The 15,738-nt window shown below is 47.9% G+C and overlaps 1 protein-coding gene across 2 annotated transcripts; it reads right to left on the bottom strand.

The window, feature by feature from the left end:
* Positions 1 to 9,780: 9,780 nt before the first annotated feature.
* Klf4 (Kruppel like factor 4) lies at positions 9,781 to 14,773 on the bottom strand. Of its 2 annotated transcripts, XM_028873124.2 has the most exons (5): positions 14,163 to 14,773; positions 13,924 to 14,044; positions 12,297 to 13,281; positions 12,021 to 12,185; positions 9,781 to 10,916 (listed from the first exon to the last, which is right to left on the bottom strand). In XM_028873124.2, exons 1-5 carry the CDS (start codon positions 14,165 to 14,167, stop codon positions 10,741 to 10,743), a joined length of 1,452 nt encoding a protein of 483 aa, XP_028728957.1. In that variant the 5' UTR covers positions 14,168 to 14,773; the 3' UTR covers positions 9,781 to 10,740. The 2 variants fall into 2 exon arrangements, with proteins under 2 accessions (XP_028728957.1, XP_028728956.1); XM_028873123.2 differs by having other exon boundaries at positions 9,852 to 10,916; positions 12,021 to 13,281; positions 14,163 to 14,651.
* Positions 14,774 to 15,738: the final 965 nt, after the last annotated feature.

Here is a 15,738-nt window from a genome sequence, read left to right as displayed (position 1 = left end):
AAAGGCAAAGCAGTAGCACAGCCCAACAAACAAGACTCAACACAGCCCAACAAAAGCTCAGCAGAGCCAGTAACCCAAATCAGCACAAAGGTGGCTGCTTCCCTTCTAGGTCCCTGATGATGGACACTCCTGCTCATGGAGACATGCACACTTGCTCACCCCTTGAGTCTTGGTTAGGATACCTCTGGGTCTTGCTTAGTTTTACCCCAAGACCTTTTTTTGCAAACTGAACCCAAGGGTTAGGAATCTGAGGCTACAATGGGGTTCTACAGGAACATAACTCCGAGGGGCATGAGAGGCTCCTGCTTCCCTGTTTGTGAGAAGGAGGCTTTGAGCAAGCCAGTCTTTGGGATGCCTTCCAGCCTGTCATTCACAGGCTCCCAGACTCTGATCCTGTGTCCAACAGTGCCTTCCAGGCTGCTGAGATCTGAAATGGCTTCTGAGTCATTCGTTCATGCCTGGCGGCACATGCCCAGCTCTATTTTCGGTTGAGATCCTGGTTAGGGGAAAAGGGATTATCTTTAGATATTGGGAGCATTAGAAGAATGTTGGCAAAGGGTTTTGGAAGATGGGCAAGAAGTAAGAGTGTTTCCCATGGCCATAGCTGAGAACGATCTCAGTGTGGTGGGTCAGAGTGGCCAGCTTCCCCTGTGGCATCGTGCAATGAAGAAAGAGGCTTTGGGGTCTCTCTCTCAAATGCACACACGTGCATGCACACACACGCTAACATGAACACACACACACACACACACACACACACACACACACACACACAGCATTGCCATGTGACAGAGGTTAGTTTTGAACTTACCCACCTCCAGAGTGCTAGGAGTACATATATTTTCTTGCACGCCCAGCCTCCTAAGATTTTTTCTAAACCCACCTCCAGTGGACCCAACTATAAATAGAGACGCTGGCACTTGCTCTCAACAATTGAAGACGTGCATAAAATGCTTTGAAATCATGTGGGAATTACCCTAGAAGAAAGTCTATGACTTACTTATTCATGGCACTTTGGTAGAGGCTATGGGTTGCTACAAGGCAGGAGTGTATCGTCCTTTCTAAAGTTACTGTTCAAACTGGAACCTAGAGAAATGTGAGGTATTTTTAATAGGATTATATGTAAGATTACTTGTCTCTGTTAGGAAAAGGGATGGTCAGACCAATCTTGTTTTTTTTTTTTTTGTTGTTGTTTTTTGTTTGGTTTTTTTTTTGTATGCACCATATATCATCCTGTTTAGATTCGAAATGGAAGCGCACATTCTTAGGGGGTGAGGAGCTTTAGTTTGTCTGAGAGACGACATATTGTTCCAGTAAGGGAGGGAGCAGACTTCCAGGGCAGACAGATTCTTCTTAGACCTGTGTTACCTTAGACAAGTCACACTCCTATAGGCTTCTGTCTAACTTAAAGGGATATAACAAAGCAGCACACTGGCATGCCCCTGCAGTCCCAGAACTTGGCGGGGTGGGGGTGGGGGGGTAGAGTCAGGAGTTCAAGATCATCCTCCAGACATAGAGTTCGAAAGCTAACCAAAGCTACATGAGACCTTATTTCAAAATACCAAAAGAAACATGAAATAAAATATGTGTAACAAAATCCTCGACCTCTAGCAAAGTTCTCAGCATTCTGGGGTAACTTAATGGCTTTGAATCCTGCCTTTTTCTCTCCATCCACCTTCACCTTACTCAACCAGAATTCCCAGGCCACAGAGGAAGCACTTCCCTCTGGCTGGGACAAAGCTAAAAGAAAGAAAACGGAGAGTTCAAAAGAAAATAAACAAACATGTAAACCGTTCCTTCTAAACCCACAACCTGTAAAATTATCCCTCCTTGAGAAGCTTCTATTCCAGGTTTTAGGTTGCCCATCTGGGAACAGGCTCAAAGCAAATGTTAGTCAAAAACTGTTTGCCAAAGGATAGGCTGTTAAACATCATGTTGAGATGAGGGTTTTGTTACAGCAAATCTAAAATCAGTTTTCTGAAACCTTTAAGTATAAGGGAAGACACTGAACAGAGGTGTCCAAATATGTCCTAGAGCAGCCAGAGGCTTCCTCCCCTCAGTTCCTTTCACTGACCACATCTCCCCAGAGTTCCTTTGTTAACCGTGGGCCATGTGTTCTAATTCAGGAAAGCCATGGCACCTGTGTGCCTCTCGCTATGAATTCTTTGTCAGTTGCCAAACGGAGGATTCCTAGGTCGGTATTCTTGAAGTCCAGGTAGACTTCCCCTTAAAACCAATCCACCCCACACCCAGAATCACTGCAAACAATTTCATCAAGTTTTATACACAGTATCTGCTGCAGACTAGGGTGAGAAACTGAGAATAACCGAGAGCCAAACCTGGAAGAGGCATGCGTTTCCATATGCAAATTGAGACCTGAACATTAAACAGTAGGGATCATCTAATCCTTTGACAAAGGCACAAATTGCAAATCAGACTTCTAAGCCACCATGGCTTTGCCTAACAAAGTTCTTAATGCAAAGAGTCCCCCAGGCAAAGTCTGCTCTCCTCTCCAGACTTTGGCACTCGGCTCCTATGAAGTCAGTTATTCTCATGTCATAAACTTTAATGTGCTTAAAAGAAACTAATTTTCTTCCCATAGCAAAGACACAAGGTCTCTGTACCATAGAAACTCAAGGTATTTCATGGGTTAACTTCCTCTTCGAAGTGTTCTATTCTGCTTGAATCACTAATTCCAAAAGAAGTTTAAACTGTTTTGTTGAATAACGCTAAAATATTTGTGCTCAACCTGAGCAGCATGTTTTAGCATGCACCTGAATGACAGGTTCAATGTATATAAAATAAGAAGCAATCAAGAAAAGTGTATGAGGCACATGGCATGGAGGTGCGGGGAATGTACCCGAGTCTTTCAAAGAGAAATCTAATCACTTTCCCAAGAAAAGTTCAAAACAAACAAACAAACAGACGAAAGCTGGGAAGCTGATTTTCTTTGTTGAGACAAGGGGTCATGTGTCCTGGACTGGCTTGGAACTCAGTAGATAGATACTGAGAGGATGATCTCCATCCTAGGAAGGCAGAGGCAGGAGGATCGGTAGCTCTAGGTCAGGTCCACCTCAGTGCCTAGGGAATCTGGAATAAAGGTAGACTATACAAGACCTTGGTCTCAAAACAAAATACTCCAAACTAAAGCCAGCAAGGTGGATCATCAGGTAAAAGCTCTTGAGACCAATCCTGATGATCTGAGTTTGAGCCCTAGAACCCGTGATGAAAGGAGACAACTGTCTCTCAAATGTTGCCCTCTGACACTCACATGTGTCAATATATCGAGGCGTATTATAAAGTGAGGAAATGCCTCCAAACCCCAAGGAGGGTGTCAGGCAGATGAAAAGAGTTGGTCCTCTCTTTTAAGGCGTCACTTTTTGCCTTATTATTTTTGTATGACTCCCTCAGTATTCCTTTCTCATACATTTTCCCATGAAAGGAAGTACAGCAGGCCACGCATGAAAAAGGTAAAATAGCTCTGTTCTCCCAAGTTTTGTTTCACAGAGAACATGCTCACGGTGTCCTGACCATTCAAGAGTGTCTCCATAGCTTTCTGCTTCCTCCTATACATTCCTGAAACCAGTCAGACTCCCTAGTCAATGTGTAGTCACCCAGCAAAGGAGAATCCACTGATTCTCAGAGATGCTGAGTTTTGGGGGGCTAGATGTTCATTCATCACTGACTTCATTCAGCTGAGGATGATGATGTCGGCAATCCTGCAGCAAACAAGAGAAGCTCCCTGTGGGCTCCAGAAGCTCCTGTGTGCCCAGGGAGCCAGAACCATAGAGCCTTGTAGTATAGACAGCTCAGCGTTGAGTGAGTAGCACAAAGGAGTCTTTTCAAGAACTCAGCTTTGAAGCCTAGTGTGGTGGCACGTACCTGTAACACATCACTTGAGAGGCTGTCACAGGAGGGTTTACTGTGAATCTGAGGTCAGCCTGAGCTACAAAGTGAGACCGTGTCTCATAAAAACTGAGGAAAGAGGAAAAAAGAAAGGAAGAAAGAAAAAAAAGAAAGAAGGAAGGCAAGAAGAAAGGAAGGAGGAAGGAAGGAAGGAAGGAAGGAAAGAAGGAAGGAAGGAAGGAAGGAAGAAAGGAAAGAAGAAGGAAGAGAAAGGGAGGCAGGCAGGCAGGAAACTGGAACTCCCCAGTCTTAATGAGAAGGGCACACTGGTTTGGGAGACAGAAAGTCTATGGCTTTCAATTCTGAGCAGCCTTACTGGAAGAACCTGGGTGTTAGCAAATCCTCTTGAACTGGATGTATCTGTTTTGCCTGCTGCCCTACCTGTCCAGCAGACTGAAGACGAAATATTAGAAATGCTTGCAAGTATGATGGGGCGTGGTGGCTCATGCCTGTAAGACCAGCACTTCTGAGGATCACGAGTTAAGACTAGCCTGTGCTGCATGAAACCCCATCTAAAAACCAAACCAAAACAAAACACCCCAAACAAACAAGAAGCATTCAGGGCATGGCAGCAAGAATGAGAAATGAACTTTATGAAAAGGGAACCTTGGCTTCTTCATCCATGTAATTGGGGCTGGGAGGGGGGAAGTCCCACCCCTGCCTCCTGTAAGGTAACAGTCATAGAATTGTGTAGCACTAAGGGATTATTATACATCAGCCAAAAGGAACCTGGGTCAGAATGAGGTGTGTCCTGGTGGAGAGAGTCCCTTTCAAGCGTGCTGATTGCGTTCTTCTTTCATGGTTTATACTGCCTTACCTTACCTCTCAGGCTTTCAGCAAATGCATCCAAGGTTCCTTAAATAGCTCTGTGCAGCACTTACCTATACCTTAAAGGCTGCTGAGTGAGTATGCAGATACAGCACCTGCACGCATTGGGTTTACGCCATGGGGATTTGGCCATGTAGCAACCCATTGATCCTGTCAGTGTCCGTGGAGACTCAAATAGATATGATATAAGAACTGCCTAGGGATTTGGCTCAGCTGGGAAAGTGCCGGCCTAGCATGTACCAAACCTTGGGTTTGATCCTCAGCACTGCGTAAGCCTGACATCATGACATACATCTGTAATCCCAGCACTCAAGAGGTGCTGGGAAGATCAGAAGTTCAAGTCCCAGTTGGGAACTTGAGACCCTGTCTCAAACATAATAAATAAAAATAAATGGGATAGGAACTTCTGGTCTTAGACACAGTGAACTGGACATATTTGACCTTATGTTGTAGTTGATTTAACTAGATAACTGTCCAGCTTCTATTGGGGCTCCTTTATCTGTCTGTCTGCCTGTCTGTCTGCCTATCTGTCTGTCTAGACGTCATCAACCGTTGACCTGCAGTTCTATTAGAAAACGACTTGTTTTCTGCCCTGTTTAAATGATAACATGTAACATAAACATAGACCAAACTGAAAGGCACAGCAAATGACGCTAACATTCTGGGTATCATAATCACTGAGGTGCACCCACAAAGCAAATGTTCTGTCAGATGACCGCAGAGACCACACAGGGACCCCACAGGTGTGAGTTTTCCCTTTTGCTTTTCTTAAATGAGATTTCTACTTATTCCTCTTCTTTTCCTTTAAGAACAATTGGAAGACTTTTGGGCGGACTTGTTTGCAACATGTTGACTCATTTAGGTGTGAGAGAATCAAAGCAGTTCAAGTGATACTGTATTAAGAGCACGGTCAAAACAATTAAAATGAAGGGCTCCAGATATACACTGTTACAGCAATATGACTGATGTGCCCTGTGTAGCTCCTTTGCCAATCATGCTAACTGTTTACAAGTGGCTTCATACCAGTCTGGGAAGTTGTGTTTTAATATACATTCTGAGGTTGTTTGCCCTCTGTTCTGACTGTGATCTGGGAATAGACACACTACATAATTTAAAATGATTGGAGAATTAAACATTTTTCAGGACATGGAGAGAAATTTCCTTAAGATTCTCTTTTGTGTTTAAGACTAAGCCTTCTAATTCCATTTAACGTAAAAATTAAAAAGATTAATTTTATACAGTGTTCTGATTTTGTTAGGCTCTCTCCCCTTGGATTTCACAGGTAGCACATTCCACAGCCTTGCTTATGAAGACAGATCATGGCGGTTTTATATGAAATATCTTTGAATGACTGTACATGTGAACAATGGAAGACAGTTTCATAAGTGACCTTTAGGAGGCAGACATGGCTTCAGTTTAGCACTATAAAAACATGACAGTATACAATAGGCTGTAGAAGGTGCTAAGAAAATACAAAGAACTAAAACAAATATAAAAAGCACAATGCATAATAAAATAATAAAATGACAAAGACAATAAATATATAAAAGTGTTTTCGTAGGACAGGGTGGTACCTTTGTCTAAATGAGAGAGAGAGAGAGAAAGAGAGAGAGAGAGAGAGAGAGAGAGAGAGAGAGAAGAAAGGGGTGTGTGGGGGATGATCTGGTCTGTGTTGTGCTAAATACAGCATCAGAAGCCAGAGCGTGTAATGGAGCAGGTGGCTGGCACTCGTTGCTAAATCTAGAGACTCCCTGTGTTGTCAAAGCACAACAGGTACAAGAACTTGTGTTAATATATTTCCCGTGGAACAGTTCTACACATGGCACTACCTGGTTTCCTTATAAAGACTCACATAGCTGGGCATAGAGGCACATACTCATAATCCTAGAACTCTGGAGGTGGAGACTGGAGAATCAGGAGTTCAAGGCCAGCCTCTGCTACATAGCTCTATCTATCTAATCTATCTATCTATCTATCTATCTATCTATCTATCTATCTATCTATCTATCATGTAAAAACTGTTTCTCCAGTTGTGAAATATTTTTCCATACTGCTCTAAAAGGTCAAACAATTTTTGGAGGAGGTGTCTACAGAGTGAGTTTGAGAACAGCCTGAGATACATATGAAGACTGCTCCTCAACCCCAATAAAAACAAAGTTGGAGAATGCAGCTCCAATGGTGGAGGGCTTGTCCAGCATGTATGGGGGTCTCCATCTTCAGCGTCGTATAAACCCAGCACTTGAGAGATGAAGGCAGGAAGATCAGAAGTTGAAGGCTATATAGGGATTTCCAGGCCAGACTGGGATACAGGAGACACTGTCTTAACCCAAGAAGAGCAACAAACAAAGACAAAAGGAACAGACTTGCAAATCTCTTCGGGTAGCAAAACTATTTTGACAGAATAAAAGCCAGCTACACATCTGTTGACAACAGGAAACGTTACAGTTAATCCCCTTGTGTAAGCATGCCAGTTAAAACTAGGAAGGACATATACAATTAAATGTCATAAGGAAAATATAATAAGCAGGCATCTCGATTATTAGGTCCTGATACATGTGAGTGGTTCCGTAGCTCTGCAATGACATGCAATGGTGGTGCACCTAGCACCCAGAGTTACCATGTGTGAGAGGACACAGCTCAGAGCTGTGTGTGTCGAATAATGTCTTATCCTGTTACATTGAGAGGACTCTTCTCATTCATTTGAGATACTGAACCTGCTTTTGCAGATTAGAAAAAGCTAATGTGTACTGGTTTCCCTATGACATTAGACACTTTTGAATACATTTGAAATGTTTTGAAACGTTATGCATAAGATGGTAATGATCATTCAGAAAGCCATTTCTTCCTTTTTTTTTCTTCTTTCATTTGAAACAGAGCCTCATGTATCACAGGTTGGCCTTGCGTTGTACAGCTGAGGATGACCTTGAACTTCTGACCCCTCTGCCTCTCTCTGTAATTGGGATTATAGGTCAGTACCACCATGCCTAGTTTTATGTAGTACAGGGGATCAAACCCAAGGCCTCATGCATGCTAGGCAAACTCTCTGCCATCTGAGCGACATCCCAGCTGGAGTAAACCATTTCCACAAAGCAGCTTTGTGCCATAAGACAGGTGGATCACAAAAGCAATCACTATTTAGTTCAAAGAAAAAGCCATTAAGCATGCAACTTTCTTCTTTTCTACTACTTTAATTCATTAAAAAAAATAACCAGGTGTTTTTACTTTTATTTTTAGAAAAGCAGTTTTCCCATACTTATTCCAAGGTTTGCACATTTGTGGGGAGGGGAAGTATTTGGTGTTCAAATTCATTCAGACTGAAATTTTAAATTGAGAAAACTCATATTCCCATTTCCATGTTTCTTGACAGTCTTTTTATTTCTCTTTGTTCTTTCTGCTCCTCAACACAGACACCTAAGCCACCTCTGAGGGTGAACATCTGTAATCCCAGCACTCAGGTGGCTGAGGCAAGAGAGTCACCGTGTTAAAGCCCGTGTTACATTACAGCAAGCTCCAGGTTTGCTTGGGCTACAGCAGGAAACCCTATTTAAAAAAAAAAAAGACCAAGCACACCACCACAGAAAAGGAAACACAGCTGGAATGAGAGAGAGCATCCCCCAAATCTGAACACTTGGAGATAGAGGTAAGAGGATCAGCACATGGCCTTCCTCAGCAACGTAGCTAGGTTTGAGGCCAGCCTGGGTTACATGAGAAAAACCCAGATGCCAGTGCAGGCACATACAATCGGAGTCATACTGTTCATTGTGTTATATCCTGTTTTTTCCACTTAACATACCATGGACATTTTTCCATGTCATTAGGTTTGCTTTGAGTATGTTTTGGGCCACATAAAATTCCATCCTATGATACACCTGTTTTCTTTTAAAGCAAAGACACATGCTGTGTTTTTCAATCACGCTGGCCCCTTAAATGTCAACGAAAATACTCTGTGCTGATCTCCCATGAGCCCCTGTGAACGTAAGTTCTTACATCTCATTTATAAAGTGTATTACAGTGTAAACACAACTCTGGGCACTAGATACAATGGGTAGTTAATAAGCACTCTGAAGAATATGCCAGTCAGCTTCTGCTCCCTTGATCTTCTGAGTCACCCACAACATCATTGAAGTTGTCTACAAGTATCACAAGTACTTTTCCATTTTGTGACAGCTAAAAATAGTTTTACTTCAACCTCCCGAGATGGTAATTAGTGCAGTTTTAAGCTTAAATAACCTCAGAAGTAGAAATGCTTACAAATTTACAAGGACACCACTTAAAAGTTTTCATTTATGAGTTACACGAATTTTGAGTACCGGGAGGGGTTGCTACCTCGAAGGGTTTTGCTTAGGTGCACCCTTGCCACTGGGCTACATACTCTCGGCCCCAGGGGTTTGAATAACTTTTGTTTCCATGTCTTCAGAGAGACTGAGAAAGCTTTCAAATACTCTGTAGACAGTATGTTTTGGATCTCTTTGGGGAATAACAAATGAAGCATAAATGAAGCCCTTAGTCCTCCGGAGGGCACTGTGGAACCACATTCCGTTCCTGGGGCTGTTTGCTTGGGGAGGGTTCTTTTGTTGCTTAGATTCTGTGGGGGCTATGAGGCCAGGCCTCCAGAGAAAACTTTTCATAATTTCATTTACTTTAAAAGACAAAATGTAATTAAGTGTGTGTGTGTGTGTGTGTGTGTGTGTGTGTGTGTGTGTATGAAATTGGAGGGTTCAGGTTTACTGTTGAGTGCTCTTTGATAAAACTGAGCAAATCAAAGAATAACTGAGCCATGTAAACCTGGAAATGTGCATTTGGGGAAGGAAGTATACTTTTGTAATGGTACGGAGCAGACACGAACCAGGCGTTTTATAATTCCCCACCCGTATAGCTCTCAACTCCAACACTACTTAATGTAAAACTGAGGAGCTTAACAAACAAATTCACATCTTCTGTCAAGGTGAAACTGACTTTCCAGTGAGGTTCTCACAAACCCTCCTCCACCGCCGTGTTAATGTGTGAGTTACTTTTCAAGCCGGAATCAAAACAAAGAGATTTCTGTTCAGATAAAATATTATAGGTTTATTTAAAACTTATTTCTCACCTTGAGTATGCAAAATACAAACTCCACAAAATGTTCATTTTTTTACTTTGTAGTTTACAAATATACAAAATAGAAGTTTGCTTAAATTTATATTACATATTTATTAAGGCAAGGAACTATATAGAAAAACACATCTGTTCTGCTTAAAGGCATACTTGGGAATAAACCATTGTACAAATTATTGCACATCTGAAACCACAGTGCATAACAGACTGTCTGCATAAAAATGTTATAGAATAAACCAGGTATATTTACCTGACTTAGGTCATAAATGTAGATCGGAAGACAAAAATAGATTTTCCTTGTCAAAGTATGCAGCAGTTGGAGAACTTTGGCTCCCGCATTTGGTACCTTTAGAACCACGACTCACCAAGCACCATCATTTAGGCTATTAGAACATGTTCTGTACCTGAATCGCTTCCTCTTCCTCTGACATAATAATGGCTTTTTAGAAGGCAAAGAGCATACAAGGTGATCTTTACATGTATATTGCATCATCGAAACACAATTCAAGGGAATTCTGGCCTCCCCTCCCCCAACTCATTGATCTAATGTATACCCTGATATCCACAACTTCCAGTCACCCCTCGGCATTTTGTAAGTCCAGGCATGTTCAAGTTGGATTTGATATTGGAATGATAGAAGATCCAGTCTCAGACCCCATCTGTTCTGTGATTTTTTTTTTCCTTTGTTTTTGGTATTTTTGTTTCTTTTTTTTTTTTCCTTTTTTTTTTTTTTGTCTCTTGGACTCTTCCTTTCTCCTGATTATCATTCACAAGCTGACTGGCTGGGAACTTGACCATGATTGTAGCGCTTGCCAGCTGGGCTCCTCCCCTCGTGGGAAGACGGTGTGAAAGGTTAAAAAAAAAATACTGAACTCTCTCCTGGCAGTGTGGGTCATATCCACTGTGTGGGATTTAAAAGTGCCTCTTCATGTGTAAGGCAAGGTGGTCCGACCTGGAAAAGGCCCTGTCGCACTTCTGGCACTGGAAGGGACGGTGCCCCGTGTGTTTGCGGTAGTGCCTGGTCAGTTCATCGGAGCGGGCGAATTTCCACCCACAGCCGTCCCAGTCACAGTGGTAAGGTTTCTCACCTGTCGAGGGAAAGAGAGAAAGGGCTGCTAAAGCCATGGCTGGAACCGGGAATTAGCCCCTTTAAAAACTAGAGGGCAGAGAGTAAAACCAACTTCCGGTGCACACTCCACCCTCTCTCAAAAACATCCAGGAATGTCTTTATGACACTGAAGGGCCATATTGCAATGCAGATGTAAGAACGCGCATGCGCATGAGCTTAAACTCCTGAAGAGTAGTTAGCAACAAGAAAACAATGCAAACACCCCCTTAATCTCCATTTCCACAGAGCCCATGTTTTCATTCTTTTGAACCTAGCCAGTGTTGGAAAAGGACTGGGAAATGATTGGCAGCTATCTCTGCCCAAACCCAAAGTATCTCACCTCATTACACTGTGTCCAAAATGCCACCAGTGCCTAACTTCTTCTACAGCGTCATTCCAGTTGTTTTTCATAAACACATCTAGAAGACTTTACCCACTTGATGGCTACCTTTAAGTTCTTTGTCATTTTGAGACTCGGGTTCCTGACCAGGCTGGCCTTAAAGATCAACTGATCCGTTCAGCTCGGTCTCTTTGGTGTTTCTAACTACAAAATTGAGTGTCACCACACCCAGCTTGCAGGGACAACTTTAAACCATACCCAGCTTGTACTGGCAGTTTTAAACCAGAATCCCCAGCAATCACAACCAGTAGTTCTTGGAATGTAAAGCCAACTAACCTAATTATTTTAAAAGACCAGAACAGAGCTAAGGGCCCACGGATCTAAGGAGAGGAGGGGACGGCTATGAAAATAAGCTACAACATTTAAAACTTTTCTTTTAAAGGTACCGTAGTTTTGCATTGCAAAGTACAACTTCTCCATTACCAAGCTAGGAGGGGCAGGCATCCACAGGAAACTCCCTATCTTTTAAAGGCCCGGTGAGAAACTGCACATTCAGGCAGCAGATAGCATCCATCAAGCAAAAGGCTTCTGGGCAAAAACACAGGCGCCTGTTTGCTGCCCTCCTCTGTGATCCAGGAGATGGAGAAGAGATACACCCCAGCACCCAAGAAAGCCCTAAGGAGTCCACGGCCAGCCTATGAGCAGACAGGCACCAACCCTCCTCCACAGCGCTGGTCCCCTTACCTGTGTGAGTTCGAAGGTGTGCCTTGAGATGAGAACTCTTCGTATAGGTTTTGCCACAGCCTGCGTAGTCACAAGTGTGGGTGGCCGTTCTTTTCCGGGGCCACGACCTTCTTCCCCTCTTTGGCTTGGGCTCCTCTGGCAGGCAGGAACCCGGTGGCATGAGCTCTAGGGGTAAAGAAAGTGGGGGAGTCAACTTCATTCTCAAGACTCTCTTGAAAACCTCCCAGGAGCAAAATTCCCCAGCAGAGGCTCTACCAATCCCTTCCCCACACTGACCTTGGTAATGGAGAGACGAGACTTGAGTCTGCATCTGGTCTGGCAGGAAAGGAGGGTAGTTGGGCCCCGGATGGGGATGGAATCCTGGCGGAAGAGGCAGGCCAGGGTGACAGTCTCTGCTGTTCAGCAGTTCCTCGGGACTCATTGTAGGGGTAGTCCTGGTGGGGAGCTGCCGCCCCAGGGGGAAGTCGTGTGTGCTGGGCCGGTGCCCGTTGCTGAGCTGGGGTCCAGCGCCCAAGTGGGTCTCTAGGGACCGGCCGACTGTGCAGGAGGAGACGGACTCTTGCTTAATCTTGGGGCACATGCGCGGCGGGCCACCACTGTAGGGCGCCACCACCACAGGGTGGCTGCCGTCCGGGCTGCCTTTGCTAACACTGATGACCGTCGGGCTGCTGTACTCGCTGCCAGGGGTGCTCAGCGACGCCTTCAGCACAAACTTGCCCATCAGCCCGCCACCTGGCGGCTGAGGTTGCTGTGGCGGAATGTACACAGGGTCCAACTCGGGCCGCAGGAGCTCGGCCACGAAGCCGCCCGAAGGGCTCACGTCATTGATGTCCGCCAGGTTGAAGGGGGCCGTGGGAGGTGGCGCAGACTCTCGGGGGTAGAGGAGCCCTCCGCCTGTGTTGCCGGCAGCCACGCCCGGGTCACCTCCGGCCCGGATCGGGTAGCTGAAGCTGCAGGTGGAGGGCGCGCTGGCAGGGCCGCTGCTCGCCGGGGAGGACGAGGATGAAGCTGAGGCCGAGGAGGTCACAGTGGCGGCTACAGATTCCTGGTGGGATAACGAGTTGGAGAGGATAAAGTCTAGGTCCAGGAGATCGTTGAACTCCTCGGTCTCCCTCCGGGGTAGGAGGGCCGGGTTGTTACTGCTGCAAGCTGCGCCAGCTCCACCACTCTCCAGGTCTGTGGCCACCGTCGCCGCCAGGTCGTAGGGGCGGCCGGGAAGTGGGGGATGTCGCTTCATGTGAGAGAGCTCCTCTCGCCAGCGCTGCCAAGGGCGGAGGGAGAGAGACGCGGTTAGTTGTAGCCCCCTGTTGCCACCTCTGCTATTCACTTGGTGGGTGAAGCACACCAGCACCCATGCCATAGGAACTGGACAGGACAGGAAAGCAGCTCCAGGGACTCCAGGTGCCGGTGTTGGCAATCTCAACCAACACCCGGGTAAGAGGCGGCACGTCGGTTCCACCTCAAACTAGTGCCCCACCTCCGCCAGCCGAATTCTCTTCCCCGCCAGATCCCCGAGACGCTCCAGCCGCCCACAGGATTGGGACACTAGGACACTGTGGCTTTCTCCGTATGCACCATAGCCACCCGGCCGCCTACGCGCTAAGCTCACTCGGGCCCAGAGGGTCTCGAGAATTGGTCACCCATGGCCCGCGTGCGCCCACCCCACGGCCCGGACGCCCGGAGACCAGCGAGGAACCGCTGTGCGCCCCTGGCGGTACCGCAGTGCCGGGACCACACGCACTTCAGGCCGACTCAAGGGCCGAGGAGCCACCCCTGGGAAGGCTGTGGAGTCCCAATGGAGGGCAATCCCTGTCCTAGGCAGGGGCTCTTTGTGACCCCTGGATCCCGCCCATCCACCCCATCCCGCCCGCAGAAATCTACCGGGCACTAGCGCGACACTCACGTTATTCGGGGCACCTGCTGGACGCAGTGTCTTCTCCCTTCCCGCCGGGCCAGACGCGAACGTGGAGAAGGACGGGAGCAGAGCGTCGCTGACAGCCATGTCAGACTCGCCAGGTGGCTGCCTGCGGGCCGGGCGGGGCGCACAGGGACCGGGAGTCAGGGGCCACCCTGGCCACCGCTCCGAGGTTTCCCACCAGTCCTCACCCCCTTCTGTTCCCCAAAGCCCAGCATCTCACCTACCTCATTAATGTGGGGGCCCAGAAGGTCCTCCGGAGTCCGAAGAAGAGAGAGGGGTAACCAGAACCCCAAAGTCAACGAAGATTAAAAACAACTTTAGAAACGAAACCCCAAACCAAAACCCTCGAATTGCCCGAGATCCTTCTTCTTTGGATTCAATATAAACCGGAGATGTCTTTTTAAAAAAGTTCCTTTGTATACAAAAATGCTTAGAAAAGTTGTAAACTCTTATAAAAATAGACAATCAGCAAGGCAAATAAGTAGGTCCGATGGCCGGGCTGCACGCTCTTGGGACTCAGCAGTGTCCCCCACCGTTGTCGCGGCCGCTGTGGCTGTCGGCGGCTCAGGGTCTGTGGTCCGGGCGGTGGGCGGGCGGCGCCGCCAGGTGAGAATGGCCGCGGTGGCGCGGAACTGCGAGCTGGGCGGTGGCGCGGGGTGCGGAGTCCTGGGGGCTGCGCCGGGTGCGCGCGGCCATGGGCGCGGGTCACGGGCGGGTGGCTGGGTGGGGGGCCAGAGGGGCGGGGAGGGGCACTCGGCGGCTCCGGGTGCCGCCGCCGCCCGCCACCGCCTCTGCTCCCCGCGCGCCCGGAGCCGCGCTCGCTCTCTCGGCCGGGGAACTGCCGGCGGCCGCCGCGCGCTTCTTACTTATAACTTCTCGCTCGCTCGCTCCCCGCCTCCTCCCCGTGGCGCGCGGGGCTCCGCCGCCAGGCCCCGCCCCCTGCCTTTCTTCTCCCCGCCTCCCGCAGCCCCCCCCAGCGCGTTGCCATGGCAGCTAAATAAACAAACTCCGCGCACGTGGGGGCGGGGGCGAGGGAGGGGCACGGGCGGGGCGGGGCCGGGCCGTGACGCCAGCCAGGCAGCTGGCGGGCTGGAGCCGTGCTGACGCCGGCGGCGGTGGCGGCGACGACGGCTTCGGCGCTGGGATCCCGGTGTGGCTCCCGTGGCCGCGCGACTTAGGGTCCTCTGCGCGGCCACGGTCGGTTCCCTGGATTCGAAAGCCCTGCCACGGGAACCCTGACAGGGACGGGGTTCGGGGACGAAGGCGGCGGCGCGCCCCTGCTCCTGCTCCCGGTTGCGCTTGTTGAGTCGTCTGCGCACCCAAGAGCGCGATTATCCGCGTGACTCATCCAGCCCGCCCTCCCTTGCATACGCACGCAGAGGCCGGGCTGTGTCGGCGCTGGGCCTGGCCTGGCGCGGGTGCTCGTGGGGCCTTCTGCAGGGTGGGGGTAAGGGCCGGGTGATGGGGGGCTAGGAGTTTCAGAAGCTCCGAGGAGGGTACCGCGTCTGCTATGGCGGAAAAAGGCCGGGATCGGGCACGTAGTTAACAGTTTTGACACTGGAAGGGGCAAGGAAGGGAGTGAAAGGATTCCAGATTTGCTTGCCCGGAGTGGGAGCGCGGGGAGGAATCGAGGCGCGGAGATACCTTTCACCAGGGATCTCAAAGCTCTTTACAAGCTACGCACTCGCACTCTCAGTTTGAAGATGAGAAAAGTGAGTCATAAAGACGTGAAGCGGCGAGGTAAAGGTCATAGGACAACTCGCTCCCTGTAGTTTAGGTTCCGAGCTGGCCAGCCCACTC

Source organism: Peromyscus leucopus, chromosome 2, assembly GCF_004664715.2.
Source record: "Peromyscus leucopus breed LL Stock chromosome 2, UCI_PerLeu_2.1, whole genome shotgun sequence".
NCBI classification, from domain to species: domain Eukaryota; kingdom Metazoa; phylum Chordata; class Mammalia; order Rodentia; family Cricetidae; genus Peromyscus; species Peromyscus leucopus.
The sequence above is the reverse complement of the archived record's forward strand: the minus strand, read 5'-3'. Positions and strand labels throughout refer to the sequence as shown.